Source organism: Scomber japonicus, chromosome 8, assembly GCF_027409825.1.
Source record: "Scomber japonicus isolate fScoJap1 chromosome 8, fScoJap1.pri, whole genome shotgun sequence".
In the NCBI taxonomy this organism is placed as follows: Eukaryota; Metazoa; Chordata; class Actinopteri; order Scombriformes; family Scombridae; genus Scomber; species Scomber japonicus.
In genome coordinates this window covers 12321922-12337587 of record NC_070585.1, presented here as the reverse complement: position 1 = coordinate 12337587, position 15666 = coordinate 12321922, and the positions used below count along the sequence as shown (strand labels likewise).

The 15666-nt window shown below is 40.8% G+C and overlaps 1 protein-coding gene across 1 annotated transcript; it reads left to right on the top strand.

Moving 5' to 3' along the window:
• The first annotated feature begins 2176 nt into the window (after positions 1–2176).
• LOC128362699 (synaptopodin) lies at positions 2177–12119 on the top strand. Its single transcript, XM_053323546.1, has 3 exons — positions 2177–2339; positions 6630–8692; positions 10528–12119. The coding sequence occupies exons 1-3, from the start codon at positions 2177–2179 to the stop codon at positions 11713–11715; spliced, it is 3414 nt and encodes a 1137-aa protein (XP_053179521.1). The 3' UTR covers positions 11716–12119.
• The last annotated feature ends 3547 nt before the right edge of the window (positions 12120–15666 follow it).

Below are 15666 nucleotides of genomic sequence, written 5' to 3'. Positions count from 1 at the left end.
CAACCCTCTTAATCCTGAGTGTTACAGTGGTGACTCATGACACAAAACAAATACAACTGTGATCATCTTCAAGGAGAGGCAAGTCCGATCAAGGAAGGACAAGTATGTGCAAATACTGGTTTACCGTCACAAACTAAGCCAGTGGCTCTTATTAGTTTTGAGGGCAGAATGTGACACTACTGATCTAATGAAATACTTTATAAAATGGAGGGATGTGACAGATGTCAGTGAAAGATATTCAAATTTTTGTTTCTTTACTTGGTGCGGCGTGAAAACTTTTCAACTCACATTCACATTCTCAGTCTACTGTATCACATCACACACCCTGAGGCGGAGATAAGGCACATTTTTTGGCAGGTTTAATACAGACTTCTGACATTCAAGCCTTAATGGGTTGTGACCCTTCTTCCTTCTTTGCAGGCATTTCTGGATTTATCATGTTCAAACTTTTATAAAGGCTTCTTCTCATTTCCTTTTCCACTCTTCACCCTGATTGCAATTCAAAGTGGAAAGGCTGATCTTTCATCAGAGCATGAAGCTGTTATTGTCTCAAAAATGAACATGATTTAAGGCTTGTGGTTTTTTGAAAGTGCTAATTAAAAGCACTAGATGAGCTGAGCAGAGTATATTAAAATGTTCTGAAGACCACTTTCTTAAAAACAGGCACCAGTTTATTTTTTTTAAACTGCAGACTTTCTGTCGGTACAAAGGTCAAGTCTTTTAGACTGCTTTCTTGAATCCATCACAGATAATACTTTAAACCTTGTACAAAGCAGTGAGTTGAAACTCACGTCCTTACACAAAGGACAATGAGGTGAAATTGAATAGGATTCTTGTACTCGCAATTTGCCAAAGTTGTGGGTAGATGTAACATCCAGCTTTTGTCTTGGTAAATGTCACATTTAAATAACATAATTGAAGCAAAAGTTTATTTCAAAGGTTTTGACATTTCCATAACAACAGATGTCTCTTTTTTTGCAGGTGGCTCTGGACGGATCGTGAACACACATAGTTGGATTAGATCAAGTAAAGTAACCTTTCACACTGTACCACCAGATTTTCTGCTGATCACCGTTTACCTTCAGCAAGCTGGGTCCACCAAACTACATTTGTGTTAGAGACTGAACAACCAGAACACAGAAATCAAATCTTTCCAACAAGGAGCAGAACGTACAAACTGAAGAACAATAGTTCTATGCTATGCATGCTGATGCATTAATTCACTATTAAACAAAAGTACCACCAACATAAGTACTTTTCCTCTTAATTGTGGTTTTGCAAGTGAACTAAAGAAAGAAATTTATTATCCTGCCTTCAGAAGCTGCATCTGGCTTTAATGTATAAGAAATAACACAGGATACCCGAATAAAACAACTCTAATTGAATGCTTTGGAGCCCTGAATACAAACCAGTCTTTGGAATGACCTTTCCAGAGAGAAATGTTATTCCTTGCATGCACCTAACAGCAGGAAAGCACCATATACACAGTTCTCCTTTCGTGTCACAGTAGAGTTATGATCTCCAAGATAAAGGGCAGATCTTTTTCTCTGAAAGAAAAATAATCTGTTGGCTGGAGATTGGGACACAGACGAAAAGCATGTTTTGGTGACCAAAATAGAAGTGAAGGGAGAGCAACGTCTGGGAAAGAAAAAAAGGAGTATTAGAGAGATGCAAATAGAGAAGACGGGACTGTTTCTCAACCTTCTTTGCCAGATTTTTAACAGAGCACAACAAACTTGTGCAGTTTTCGTGGCTTTTTTCCATGGGAACTGATCCAGGGCACTGTGGAGCTAGCCCTCCTGGGAGGTCCTGTTAGATAGAGGATAATACTTCATGAAGACCAGTAAGACCACACGTCTTCCATCAAATTTCAGCTGACTGCATGAGGACATTTGGAGGGATTATTGCTGAAAACAGAGCCATGACCGTAAGCAGCCAACTGGAACGCTGATATTCTCCTTTCCTCGTCTTTTTTTGGGGGGGTTTCGGTTGCTTTTTCTTGCTCAGTGTACACCAGTAAGGACTAAAACTTCCATCTTCCAACTGGACCGACAGAGGGTTTCATCTTATCAGGAGACAAGCTTGAGCTGACTGGAAGGAAACAGTCACTTTTCCCCCTGCTGAGGGCTTTTGTTTCTGCTGCAACAGAAGCATTTTACGTGGGGTAGCGATGGAGATGGAGAAGGGACATATGTCTATCAGGAGAGGGGTGAGCTGGAGTCCAGGAGGATTGAGAAAACCTCTTCAGGCAACACAAGACATGCACACCCCGGGGACAGAGTGCGATGCATCCTGGGAAAAGACAGGATTCAACAAAGAACAGATGAGCCGGAAAACAAGTAAGTGTTTGTTTATCTGGCATTTTCTGTCCTTATATGGGGAGCGAAAGCAGGGAGGAGGTGTATTGCTACTGCGGAGGTGTATTGCTGTCACAGTATGGCCTTAACTGTACTATATCATCACAGCAGAAAACCTATATCTTGAATATGTGGTGAGAGGAGTAGAAAGTGAATGGAGAAAACAGATAGCCTTGCCTTCGTCATTGAAACTTGACACAGTAAAATGCTCTATGAAACATCTGTTTCCATGCTGTAAAAAATACAGCCTGCCCAAACAGTAATGGAAATGCAATCATGCGTCACTGCTAAAGGGCAGTCTTAATGTACAACACAGACACTGACAATAATGGCCTACCTAACAAAACATTATGTTGTTAAATCATAATATAGAAAAAACAACAACATTGAAACGATACTCAACTGGAAATATAATTAAGTCTGGGTAGTGACAGATAGATGTAGTGTTCAGACAAAATAAAAAGTCATTGTACTGTAAGGAAGGAAAACAGAAAGGTCATGGCCATCAAATAATTGTTATGTACTCTAGTTAAGATTGTGATATACAGTCGATCTAAAGCCTGGGTACTTCCCATCATTCAGCGCTCAATAACTCCAGTAGTTTCCTGAAACACAACACAAAAGCACTGCTAATATTCAGCCTACACCTCTGCAGAGACCTTTCTTAACGCACAAAAGTAACAGTCTTTTATTTCCCCCATGGGATCCAGCGAGAGTTTAGGTCACATTCAGTTTGGTAAGGTCCCAGGACCTCTGTTAATCCTTGTCTTTCCATACCGCTTCACACATCACCCACAGGGGTCTGCACTGTCATCCCGCTCACCCCACAGCCATCGCCTGCAGAAAGATAACATCCGACAGGGTAATCTGACCTTTGATACACAAATGCAGAGTTAGCCCCCTGACTTAAATCCTCCCGCATGTGGGGGAGTTTTCCTGTCTACTCTCACCCACGCAGGGATGAGAGGATGGGACAGATCGCAGAGGGATGAGTTAGAGAAAGTTAGAGGTTAATGGGGAGGATAAAAGGCGGGGGGGGGGGGTTGACATTGTGATGTGGAGGCTCTTGCATCACTGCTAAGGGCTAAGTTTCGTCTCTGCTGGAGGACAGGAAATTCCTATCCTGCCCTTGCAGGTTGGAGCTTAGGGCCCAGAGGGTTCAAAGAGGGCAGACCCTCTTGGGGAGAGTGCACCATAAACACACACTTACATGGTGATATCCAGACAGACACGGAGGGCAGCAGAGGTCAGGTGCTGGAGCTCTGGAGTCTCAGTTGTCTAATCCATACACACATAAACTGGTTCCCTTTCCACTTCAGTGACTGCAACATGGCCAGACACTTGCCTGCCACCACAGGACATTAGACAGAGATAAGCCACTCAATACTTGCAATTGATTGAACACCTCTCCAGAAGTGTCAAAACAAAGTGTAGTCTGTGTGCAACTTCTGAAACGTCAATACTTTCTCAACAGAAGCCTTGAGCTCTTGTGTCAGAGGCATGGTGTCGTTTTTTTTATAATCACCAACAAAAAAAAAAAAAAGAAAAAGAGAAAGAAAGTCCATATTGGAAAAAGTGGGGAGCTGGAGGCTGAATGACAGCCTCCTTCCCTTCTTCCCTCCCTCTCCCTCTGTGTGCTGGACTGCGGAGAAAAAGAAATCCGATCCTGTGTCTCGCTACAGAAAGGGGGTGTGAAGCGATCAGACGCAGTTAAATTGAAAACTCTTGTGGAAGTACAACTAAACAGCGGAGCTCTGACTTTGACATGAGAAAGGTAAGCGATATGGCAGGAAAACTTTCAGGAAATTTAGGAAGCATTAATAACCTTGGATTAAAACTGAGTTTTAACTCAAGCTTGGCTTTTTTTTAAATGAAGAACTATGACTTGTTAGTAGCTGTGTGTTGTTGTTTTTTTGTAACAGAAAAGATCGGATTATAGTCTCTAGATAGGTTATTTATATTTAAATATTTAATTTTTGTTTTTTTTTGTAACCGACGTCCATTGAGCTTTTTTTCTACTCAGCTCCTCTTAATTAAAACACTGCACCAACAACAACAAAAACACAAAGAAAAAAAAACAAACAAGATTTCATCACTTCAAATCAGCTTTATTTTTGTTTATTGGTTAATAATTAACATCAGTGTCAATCAGTGTACATATTACTGTTAATCCTGTCATTTAGATTATAACCACAGACTGTAAACTTTCCGTAAAACTCTGATGATAAACAACAGTCCACCCACGTCATTACTTTTCGGGAGTTTGCTCACTATTTGAGTCATGATATTAATCACTGATGGGATTTGCACCTGCGTGTAACTTGAGAACCACTCTGGCTCCCACTAGAGGTAGATGTTCACATGAGGACATGTCATTTCATTTCAAGTCTCGCTGCTCTGGTGCGGTCAGGTAGCTGAAATAATACAAAGTTAATAGCTAATAAAAGTATACCTTATTGGGAGCTGTGGAGCTTTTTCCACCCATATTGAAAACCTAAATAAAAGGCACTGAATATATTGTAAGTACCTGTGTGATATATTGGTTCATTTCTCTGCAGCAGTCTATAAATTAAGGTGATTTATGCTCATGCCAATAGTGCTGAGAGAACGGCTTGTTTAAAAGGCTGTGTGATAATGCTTTTTTGCTTGTTATAGTGTTATTACACATATGTAATATGGTTGATGTATCTACCTCTTACAGTGTCTCACTCTGTCTTTATTCCGTGATGAATACTTCAAATGTGTCAGGCTGAGTGATTTCACACAGTGGATTCTGACACTGAAGGGTATAAAGAGGTATAATTTCATGCTTGTAAATGTAATATGGATGTTTATACCCCAAATGCACCAGATAGTCCTTCTTTATAGATTTAAAAACAAACATATGCTCTTGAAGTTTAGGTGGGTTAAAGTAAAAGTAACTCAAGGGTATCCTGCAATGATTTAATTAAATTACTGTGAGGGCAGACTTTAAGACTGTAAAATCAATGACAGATGCATATTATGCCTTTTTACTGGGGGGATGATCATGCAAGCTTTATACTCTGTGCCAGGAAAAAGTGCATGGGGAATGAGCTCTATAGGACAGCTTTACGAGTGATTGATTTATGCATAATTATTTTGATTGGCGCATGATTACTTTAAGTAATGTAGCTGTCTGGATCCATCGCATTATTAAATGAAGAAAGAGTCTTGGCTGTGCCAGCTGTCATAGAAACCTCCTGGAGGGACATTAAATATCTTCCACCAGTCAGAATTACATGAATTAGATGAATAATCTACCAGATGTGTCTCCACAGTGTGTTATTCTCCTTTAAAACTGAAATGTTCTTCAGAGAATCCGAGACCTTCCTTATTTGTTTAAAAAAAAAAGCAAAGATGTAGCATTAATTTTCCTTTCATGAACTTTGAAGCATGATGTAATCACTATATTCAAGATAGGAACACTTAATTGTATAGTATGTTTATAGATAACTGTCGAAATATGTCATTTTTGGAAGCTGTAGATTGTTAAAATGGTCTATTAAGGGTTTGAGCTGCAGTATTGCGCATATTAACTACAGAGAGAAACCAAAGGCATGTTGGAAGCGCGAGCAGGGAGTTTTCTCAGCAGCGGAGGAATGCTCAGGGAGGGACTACTGCAGATGGCAGAGGAAATAGCTCTGCTGCCTGGAATGGAGCTCCTAAGCTCAGAAAACAAACTGTCAATTTTAACATAGACATGTTTCATCACATAATTTCATAGTAATCAGCGAAACTACAAAATTAGTGTATGGTATGATTGACAAGAATTTATTTTGGTACTGTGGCAGACACTGACCTAGTTGTTTTTATTAACTTAAGTCAACACACTTTTATGTCTTTCTTATTAAAATGTTTATTTGAAAATGTTTCTCCGCCTACGCCTGTTACTTTTTTGTCTGCAGCTCCGGTCTGCTGAGTAAAGTGTCCACAAAGCCTGTACTTTTCTCGCTAGATTGGTTGGAATCAAAAGTACAGCAAAGAACAATCAAAACCATATGGTGCAGAAACAATTATGTGGGTTTTAAAGAGAATATTGAATCCTAGACTTGTTAAAAATGTGTGCCCGCTGGTTCTCTCTTTTTTGTGAAAGCAGTCTGGTGAGCTTTAATTAGATGTTGAGGGAGTTGTCTTTGTTTAAATAGTAAATGTAGTGTCCCAAAGCGATCCCTTTTATCATTACACATCTCTGAAGAAGACCATATTTCACTGACCAGACTGCTGCCTTTGTTCCTTTCTGTTTCCCTTTAGACCTGACCAGGAGCGCCAGTTTATCAGAGAAGGAGCTAAAGGAGGCTCGTGTCAGGAGTCAGATCATCGCTGCTCAGCTCACCATCCCTTCCAACTCTTGCTCCAGAGGCGTGCAGCTCTTCAACCGACGGAAGCAGAGAGTCAATGCTTTTACGCTAGAGAGCTGTGGAGAGGGGTCAGGGAAGGACAGAGCAGAGAATGTGAAAAGTGACCCCTTGTCTAACAAACTGACATGGGCAGAGAGGAGCAGTGAGGAAAGGGACAGAGACCTGAATTATAAGAATAGCACTACCAAGCCACTCTTGGCGCCACCTGGGAGGGTACATACAGTAGGCGAAATCATGGAAGAACCAGGTAAGCATTTCCATGAGGAAGATGACATAGAGGACAGCATCATCCAAGAGAGACATTTCCTCCCTGTAAAGGAAGTAGAAGAGCAGGAGGAAGAGGAAACAGATGAAATCCAGCAGGAGCTTGAGGGCAAAATTAAAGATGAGATTCCCTCTGGAAGTAATAATACTGATCCCACTCTGATGAGACTCACTGAAGAGGAAGCAGAGATGAATGGCGGCCACCCAGGGCTAGTTCCCCCTGGACATTTTCTCAATGGCTGCCATAGTAGCTCTGGACCTGATAGGATGGCTGTTTCTACATCCAAGCAGACGTCTGCCATCACCAATCGAACTGCAAGGCCTTTCTTCTCACCACCGACAGTCCAGTCTTCAGAGGTGGTCAGCCCTGTCAATGACATCCCCCCTCCTCCTTCATATGCCACTCCTCCTCTTCCTGCTTTCACTGCTCCCCAACCTGTAGGGTTTTCAGCCCCAATTCCACCTCCATCATACCCCACACCTCCTCTACCAGCCTTCACAAACCGACCCCAGCAGACCTGCTATTCTAGTCCACCTCCAATTTCTCCTGTGATGTCTCCTTCCTCTCCTCCACCATCCCAGTTCCCTGTCTCTTCGACTCACTATGTTGCTTCAAACCCACCTGTGCCCCATTATGGCCCCCCCACAGCCCCAAAGCCCTCCACCTTTGTCCCTCAGCCCACCGAAGAGAGAAAGCCAACCAAAACAGGAATACTTGAGGAGAGTGCTGCCAAAAGAACAAATAGGAAGTCAATGTTCACATTCAAAGAAAAGACAGTTGTAGCTCCGAACCCTGAGTTGCTCTCTCTGGTGCAGGGGTTGGATGAAAGGAAGAAACATGGAAATAAATCTGTGCCTGAGACAGCATCAGAGGAGGAGTTATTAGCTTTGGGTGCAGAGGCCTCAAACTTTCTTGTCAAGGAAGTAGACAGAACTGAAGAAGCAAGAGCTCCAGAGTGGACCTCCTGCCTCAAGAGCTCCAGGACTCGACCCAGGGAAGAACATAGGCCAGAGCAGACACTTAACAATGCATCAGGAAAGGGGGCTCAGCTGTTTGCTAAGCGTCAGTCCAGAATGGAGAAATATGTCGTTGAGAATCAGAACACAGGACAAATTAGGTCTCCTTCTCCTACAATGTCTCTGCCACCATCTTGGGTGTACCCATCAAACATGCCCGGTAGGGTCAAAGCCATTGCTAGGAACTCTGAAGTGAGTGCTCAGGTCTCACAAAACCTAAAGGCCCAACAAACAGTCAAGCCTAAACCAAGGCAAAAGGAGCCAGAGCCAGTTCCAGAGCCGCCTCCTTTGGAGAATGGTTGCTCCAAGATAGAGATGGACCTCTCAAGGCACCGGCCCTACCAGCTTAACTCATCTCTCTTCATCCTTAACCCAGTCAAGGACCCCATTAGTACCCTACCCAGAGCAGCACCACAGGCCAGGAACATGATGTCCCCCCAGTCTTTCTCCAGACAAACTTCCTTACCTAACAACCCTCCCTCTCACTTCAGTGTGCCTCCCCAGATGCCCCTTAGCCCCACAAGAGGGGCACAATATCCACCATCAGCCTCTGGGCCACCAAGGATCAGTTCTCCTATATCTGCCTTTTCTCCAGAGCGTGTGTCATCTCCTCGGTCGGCTGTCCAGTCACCAAGGCCCACATTTTCTGCCAAGAAGGCAGGGATTGAACCACAGGTGTGGAGACCCTCTCTGTATAATTTTTAGGAAGTTTTGTTCACAGCAGAGATTGGATTTTTGGTTTAGTTAACAGACCTTTGTTAAATCTAACTTTAGAGGGCTTAAAATGTACTTACTGTGCTTTCTTCTTAAACGTGTGCCTTTTTTCTTCTTCTTGTGCCTCTGCTTTCTTTATACTATCCCTTACATTGTAGTTTTATTTATTAGAGAGGAATCTTTTTATGTGTATAAATATTTTAATCCTGACTTATATCATAAAACAATTGTTCTACACTATCAGGCACATACTTACACCAGAATACACCATAAAGTGTCAATTGTTAATTCAACAAACATTATTATCAATATCTTAACAATTTATGTTAATTTAAATGTAAAGGTATCATAATTGTTAATTATCCATTGTTGCAAACCCCCAAAGATCATTAAGTAAACTTAATTAATATAGAAAATGTGCCATCTCCATTGTGTTTTAAGATATGATGAGAAACTTCACAGTTTTTCTGCTTTGTCTCTCAATTCTGTGGGCACCAGGGTGATGCTGCTTCACAGAGCACTTTCGCAGATGGTCTGGCATCTGCTTTATGATTTATGATTTGCAATTTAATGCTGCTCACTGACATGAAAGTTGCAGCTAGCAAACTCCTTTTATGTCTTTAAGTCTTCAGGGTAATTTACTCTACTTTCCATCATTTTCTACCTAAATATATGCTGTGTACTTGAATTCTTTGATGTTTCAAATTTGCAGACTGCACACTAATTCGCATCTTGGACCTGCATATATATTGTTTTCAGGACTTAAAGCAGTAATTTCAGACATTTTTTCCACACCATCAATCACTGTTGTTTCAGACTACAGGGTTTTAGTCTGTTTCATTTCATAAACCTTGATTCATTGTGTGTTATGATTGTTGTTTTTTGTTTTGTTTTATTTTAACTGAATCTTTTCCTCCTCTGATTAAAGCTTTATGCTAACACTCTGCTGTGACCTCTTTCTCTTTTTCTCATTTCCTGACTTCTTTCAATAAGTAATTTCACTGTTTACTTTTTCTTATTTCACTTTCCTGCCTTTCTTGCAAACACTGCAAACACTTGATCATGCTAATAAATGTCATGCCTCTGTTAATATGCAGGGAGGCAGATCTATCTGGTAACACAATATGTGATATTCAAAGTTAAAAAATAATTATTTCAGCCTGCCATTTAAATTTATTTTACACTTCCACAAGTATTTGAGTTATGTCTGTGCATGTTAAGACCCATCCCTGGGTACTGTTGGTCATAAAGGGCTCAGATGTTCAAACAAATGACCTTTGACCTAGACCTCTTTCACAGACGTCCTAATATATGACTAATATATGACCAGTAGCATACTTTGTGTAGCTAAAGGACTGATGAGTTCAGTCTGTACTATCATACTTGTCTTCATATTATTATTATTACGAGCAGAGATAGTTTATTATTAATTAGTGTGTGTGTGTGTGTAAGCTGGAATGCTACCCCTGCTTCAGTCAAGTAACTTCATATCCCAGTAAAGGTTAATCAACTCAGGAAAGCCAGATGACAGTAACCTGAGAGAGACACTAAAGACTAGCTGTGGGCTGATAGCCAGGATTATTGCAGAAACACGCAGAAGAAGGGAATACACAGAGATGACCTGGATGCCACTGAGGCTCAGATGAAATTATTTTATCAAAATAGATTAATTTAGTGTGGTATAAGTCTGTAATGATTAAGTTGGAATTGCTGAAGAATATTCTGGCACCTTGTTATTTAAGTTGTTTGTATGTTCCTTTCCAAGACTCTAAAAAACATTTGTCATGGTCCAACAGACACCTAAGGAGTCCACCCCAGCTGAGACCCCCTGTGAGACTCCCACGCCAACGAGGACGCCAAGCCTTACCAGGCGATTCAGCAGCCCAGAGGGCCCCAACACTGCATCCTGGACTTCCAGCCTCCAAACCAACCGCCCCTCCAACACCATCTCCGGCCGCTCAGTCACCTCACCTTTGTGCTCTCCCAGAGGTAGAAGATGCCAATCCCCTATGAATACTCAGAATATTCAGTTTTCCACTGTTAGCTCCGTGTCCACATCCAGACCATCCCAGACATCTACAGCCACCTCTCAACGCTCTCCTTGGGGTTCAAGATGTCAGTCCCCAATGGTTAACCAGGCCTCCACCATCTCTACTGTTCCTGGTTTCAGACCTCCCCAAACGACTAGTTCTCCTCTTTCTCCAGCATGGGGTTCAAGATGCCAGTCCCCAGTTGTAGGCCAGCATACCCCATCTTCCACTGTTGCCCACATTTCCACATCCAGATCCCCTCAAACATCTACAGCCTTCTCTCCACCTTGGGGTTCAAGATGCCAATCACCAATGGTAAACCAGAATACCCAATCTTCCACTGTTTCCATTTCTACATCCAGACCCTCCCAAACACCTACAGTCACCTCTCCTGTCTGTCCTCCTTGGGGCTCACGTTCCCAGTCTCCTGCACTTTCTCAGACAAGTTTATCCTTCCCCACCTCTAAACCTCTGCACACATCCTCTGCCAGCTCTCCTGTTCCAACACCTAAAGACAGTCGTTGCATGTCCCCAGTTGTTAATAATACAGACTCTAAGGCCAACCATCGCATTCTGGCGAAAAACATCATCAATGCAGCAAAACGTAAAAACAGCCCTTCCCCAGGTGCACTGAGCAGTCACAGCCTCCCCATCTCACCTCTGGGAAATTCCCACCATGGCTACGATTGTCACAAACCACCCATCAGTCCTTTCCAGCCACGGCCATTGGGGGCTCAGTCCCCTACTTTCACCAGTCCTCCTCCCACCCCAACACAGAGGATCTGTTCTCCTGTGAGGCTCTACAACACACGCTCCCTCACTGACTCTGATGCCTCAGTTGAGTCAGAGGACTCGGGCCTCCGGTCACCTGGTCCGCACACCTACAACACTTGCCCCCGTGGCTGGGGCGGCAGCCTGAGGGTGAAGAGAAGCACTGTCTCCACTGATCTGTGAGGGTGCTACTTGATGGCATGATTACAGTTTTCATAGACTTACTCCCTTGTGGCATTTGTGCAACCAGTAAACAACATTCTGATGGAATTTAATCAGACTTATATTAGATAATTTACCTTTCTGTCACTTTGAATACAGATCCTGGACAATGGTAAACATTGTATGAAGTAGTATTAGTATTTTGTATGACTCACATTCATATTATGGACTGACAAGAACAAGCTTTTTACATAACACAGTTGCTGTGGCTTGTACGCTTCTTGCATACCAAAAAATGCAGACTCAAAATAACCAAAGATATTTGAAATCATTTAAAATGAATGTTATACTATTTACACCTAAACAGCAAGCATATAGTTCAAACAATACTGAACTATTCCAGTTCAATATTGTTTTCTTAAAAGTTTTTCATGAATGATACTTATGTCTGCTGGTCTTTCATGAGTCCAAATCAGAAGAGACTAACATTTTTAAGCATAGAAGGGATCCATGAAATGAGAAATGTGTAAATACAGTATATAGCTCATCAGACAGTGCAGTACTTCTGTTAAGGTATTCTCACTGTGCTGTACTAGTAAAGGATGAAATTAAACTATGCAGTAGCTTCATAGTGAATATAGATTTAGACCATACTGGAGGAAAATCATTTTTGCAACACAGTGGTAGGTGGGACACACGTTATTTACATTATCGCTCATGGATCAAGCATTCACCAGTTTATTACCCAGTCTAATCAATGGACAATAAATCATATGCAGAGTTATCACAGTGCAATAACCAATTTAACATACTATATATATATATATATATATGCTGCTTTATGTACCACATTTGCTAAAATGAATGTATGGTTTACAGACAGATTGACAGAGAATGACAGAAAAAAGGAAATGTCGAGTATGAAGAGTTACATATAGTAGGGGATCAATGGGGCATCGGCACATGTATTTAACCAAACACTGTTTCCATGTTTTAGAAGAAAAATATTTGGTGTTTGTTGAAGGGCAGGTGGCACGGTGGTGCAGTGATTTGCACTATCACCTCACAGCAAGAGGGTTCTGGGTTTGAACCCACCAGCTACCTGTGGCTTTTCTGTATGGAGTGAATGGTTGTCCATTCTCTATATATGTTAGTCCTGTGATTGACTGGCCGCCTGTCCAGGGTCTATCTCACCTCTCACCCAGTGTCAGCTGAGATTGGGTTCAGCTCCCACATGAATCTCTAGAGGATAAGCGGTAAAGAAAATTGATGGATGGATGTTGGTGAACAATTAATGAATGTAAGGTTAATGAGGCAAACAATAATTTAATGAACAAATGTCAGCTGATAACATGTGATTGTAATATTCATATTGGACATTGATGTATGCCTACATTTTGTTTTACTATCATTCTTTTTTATATAAGTAATTTCTTTAATGAGAGACAGAAATGCATATAAGTGCCTCTTTGGATGTGGTTTAGAAGAAGTTTGTATGTCACACAAGTAGAGAAGGTAAAAAATTTGACATTGCTGTCAAACTTCCATGGAATAAAAGGTAGAAGAATGTGGTGCGATCGGAAATATTCTGGTAAGTGTTTGTGAAAAAGGATCAGAGGAATGGATTGTATTTAAAATACGTGCGTAACTCTTAATGTACATTCTCTTTAACTTCTGAAATTTCATTTTATACTTGATTTGCACTTCTGTTCATTCCATTTCAATGGCTATGTTGGCATTGTTTAAAGCTTGATTTTTTTCAAGTGTCATTCACAATACAACCAGTAAATAAATATCCATACTGTACAAATTTGACCATTCCTGCACAACGCAACATGTTGTCAAGATGGACTCAAATTAGCTGTAAAACTGATGATTTCTGTTTCAGATGTTGGATCATTGAAAGCCATATTTACACCATTCCCATCTTGCCCAGTCATGTGCAGCACAACAACACAACGTATCATTCCTTCATTCCCTGAAATTCAGGCCAAAGGCATCAACACATATTTACTTCTGTGTGTCTTATGAGTGACAGGGACACCTGCTACATGGTGACCTGGCTCCTTCAGCAGGATTAAGACTATCACTGTCGTGGATTGGTTTCAACCTAGATCACCTCTTGGAAGGTCAAACACTGTTGACACCTTAAGACACAGAAAAATAATATCTGTTTTTAAATGTTTGCAAGCAGTTTTGTTATTTGGGTCTGTGGCTTTTCAATACAACTCATGTTGCATTTCATATCTGCATGACATTTGAAAATGAATGCAAAATAAAAAGTGATGACACAACAATTTATATGAGTTGTAGTTTGTGAATGATTTTATTATTTCCAAAGCATACATTTATAGAGGGGGTGTTAAATTAATTAATTCCTTTCCTCTTATTCCAGACTAGGAGTATTTTAGTACTAACTATGTAACAGCAGGAATGCTGTTTGTGCTACTTAAACAAGGGTCATATTTCATCTAGTCCTAAAATTTACAACTCATTTAGACCTTTCAACAGCTCCTTCATAAGAATAATAAGAATTATATGACAACTAAGTGGGTATATTTTGATGCAATTCAAAAGCTGGAATTACATGATATAAATGACCAGTTTTAAAGCAAATTAATAAATTGAAAATCTTATACATCAGCTTCAATTTCTGTAATAGAAATAATAACTACATGACTAAAATAATAAGTACTGATTTATAATTTACATGCATCCCCCTACAAATGTATCCCTTCCTCTAGCCTTTATATTGCTGGCCATTTAACTATAGTCACAAGTGTGTTTGTTTTTTTGGGTTTTTTTTGTATTGCTGATGTTAATGGCACATGTACATAGCTTTACTGCTACGGCAACATACAGCTTATCTGTGGGGGTCATTACCGGGGTAGAATGTCCCAAACAGCAACACCTCGGGGTGAAAAGAAAACCAGAGTCACATTTATCACAAGTTCATAGACTGCCATCTGTAGGACTTCAGACAGAAGTTCAAATAAAACACTGAACATTATTTATGGCTCATGGTTGCACTAACCCTGTACATTCAACCCTTTTTTTAAATAATGTAATGGAAATAAATATTTGTATTTACTGTCTTGGTTTCATTGTTTCCCCCAATGACTTATCTTATCAATAAAATGAATTAATTTCTCCTGCAACAAAACAAACTTTCAATTAATAAATTCTGGCGACATGAAACATAAGTAGTAGGCTACTACTTAATTAAAGTTGCTCACTGACACAAGATGCCAGCGATAAGGCTATTATTGCTTACACTTGTGTATTTCCTGGTATGATTATTGTCTCCCTGTGTGTGTCTATATCAAATATACTTACTGTAATCTTCATATCAGTTCACAGACTGCTGCTAACCTGGATGCTCACTTATTCCATCCCATGATTACAACCTTTGTGATTCTAACAAAGCTGCTTTGTTGGGAGCATGTATTATACGGCTATATCCGCGGTTGGATTGTGAGGTAAAAATGATATCAATGCATTAGATATCACACATACCTTATCACGACTCAGGAAGTGAAAGGCTTACAGGAAACCTGCAAATAACGTGACATCCAGTCCGCAGCAGCTGCACAAAGAGTCAGTATTCACGACTGAGCACCTCTCTTCCACAACCCCTTTCTCGCATTATTTGTTAGATTAACATAAAACGAGCAATAGGCTAGATGACAGTGTTAGATGAAACTCAGTGTGAGTGAGGAGACTATACAATGTGGTCTGTGAACCATATAATCTTAACACCACCTTTCCCTCAGTTTTGCATGAATAAAATGATAAACCAATGCAATATTCACCATATTTGTACAGAGGCACCTGAAATATTGCACCTACACTGTCTGTCCTGAGCAAAGTTGGGATAATTTTGCCATTCTTCAATTTGCTGTGTGCACCCAGTGAGGTGAGACCCTCCAGTGAGACAGAAGAGGCCGCTCTTGAGGTGAAAAGGGGGCGAAA

Bases quoted from the DNA above. Each gene is read 5' to 3' on its own strand.
- LOC128362699 (XM_053323546.1), top strand. From the start codon at position 2,177: ATGGAGAAGGGACATATGTCTATCAGGAGAGGGGTGAGCTGGAGTCCA. The intron at 2,340-6,629 runs GTAAGTGTTTGT...GTTTCCCTTTAG, and splicing joins ACAGATGAGCCGGAAAACAA to ACCTGACCAGGAGCGCCAGT. The intron at 8,693-10,527 runs GTGTGGAGACCC...ATGGTCCAACAG, and splicing joins AGGCAGGGATTGAACCACAG to ACACCTAAGGAGTCCACCCC.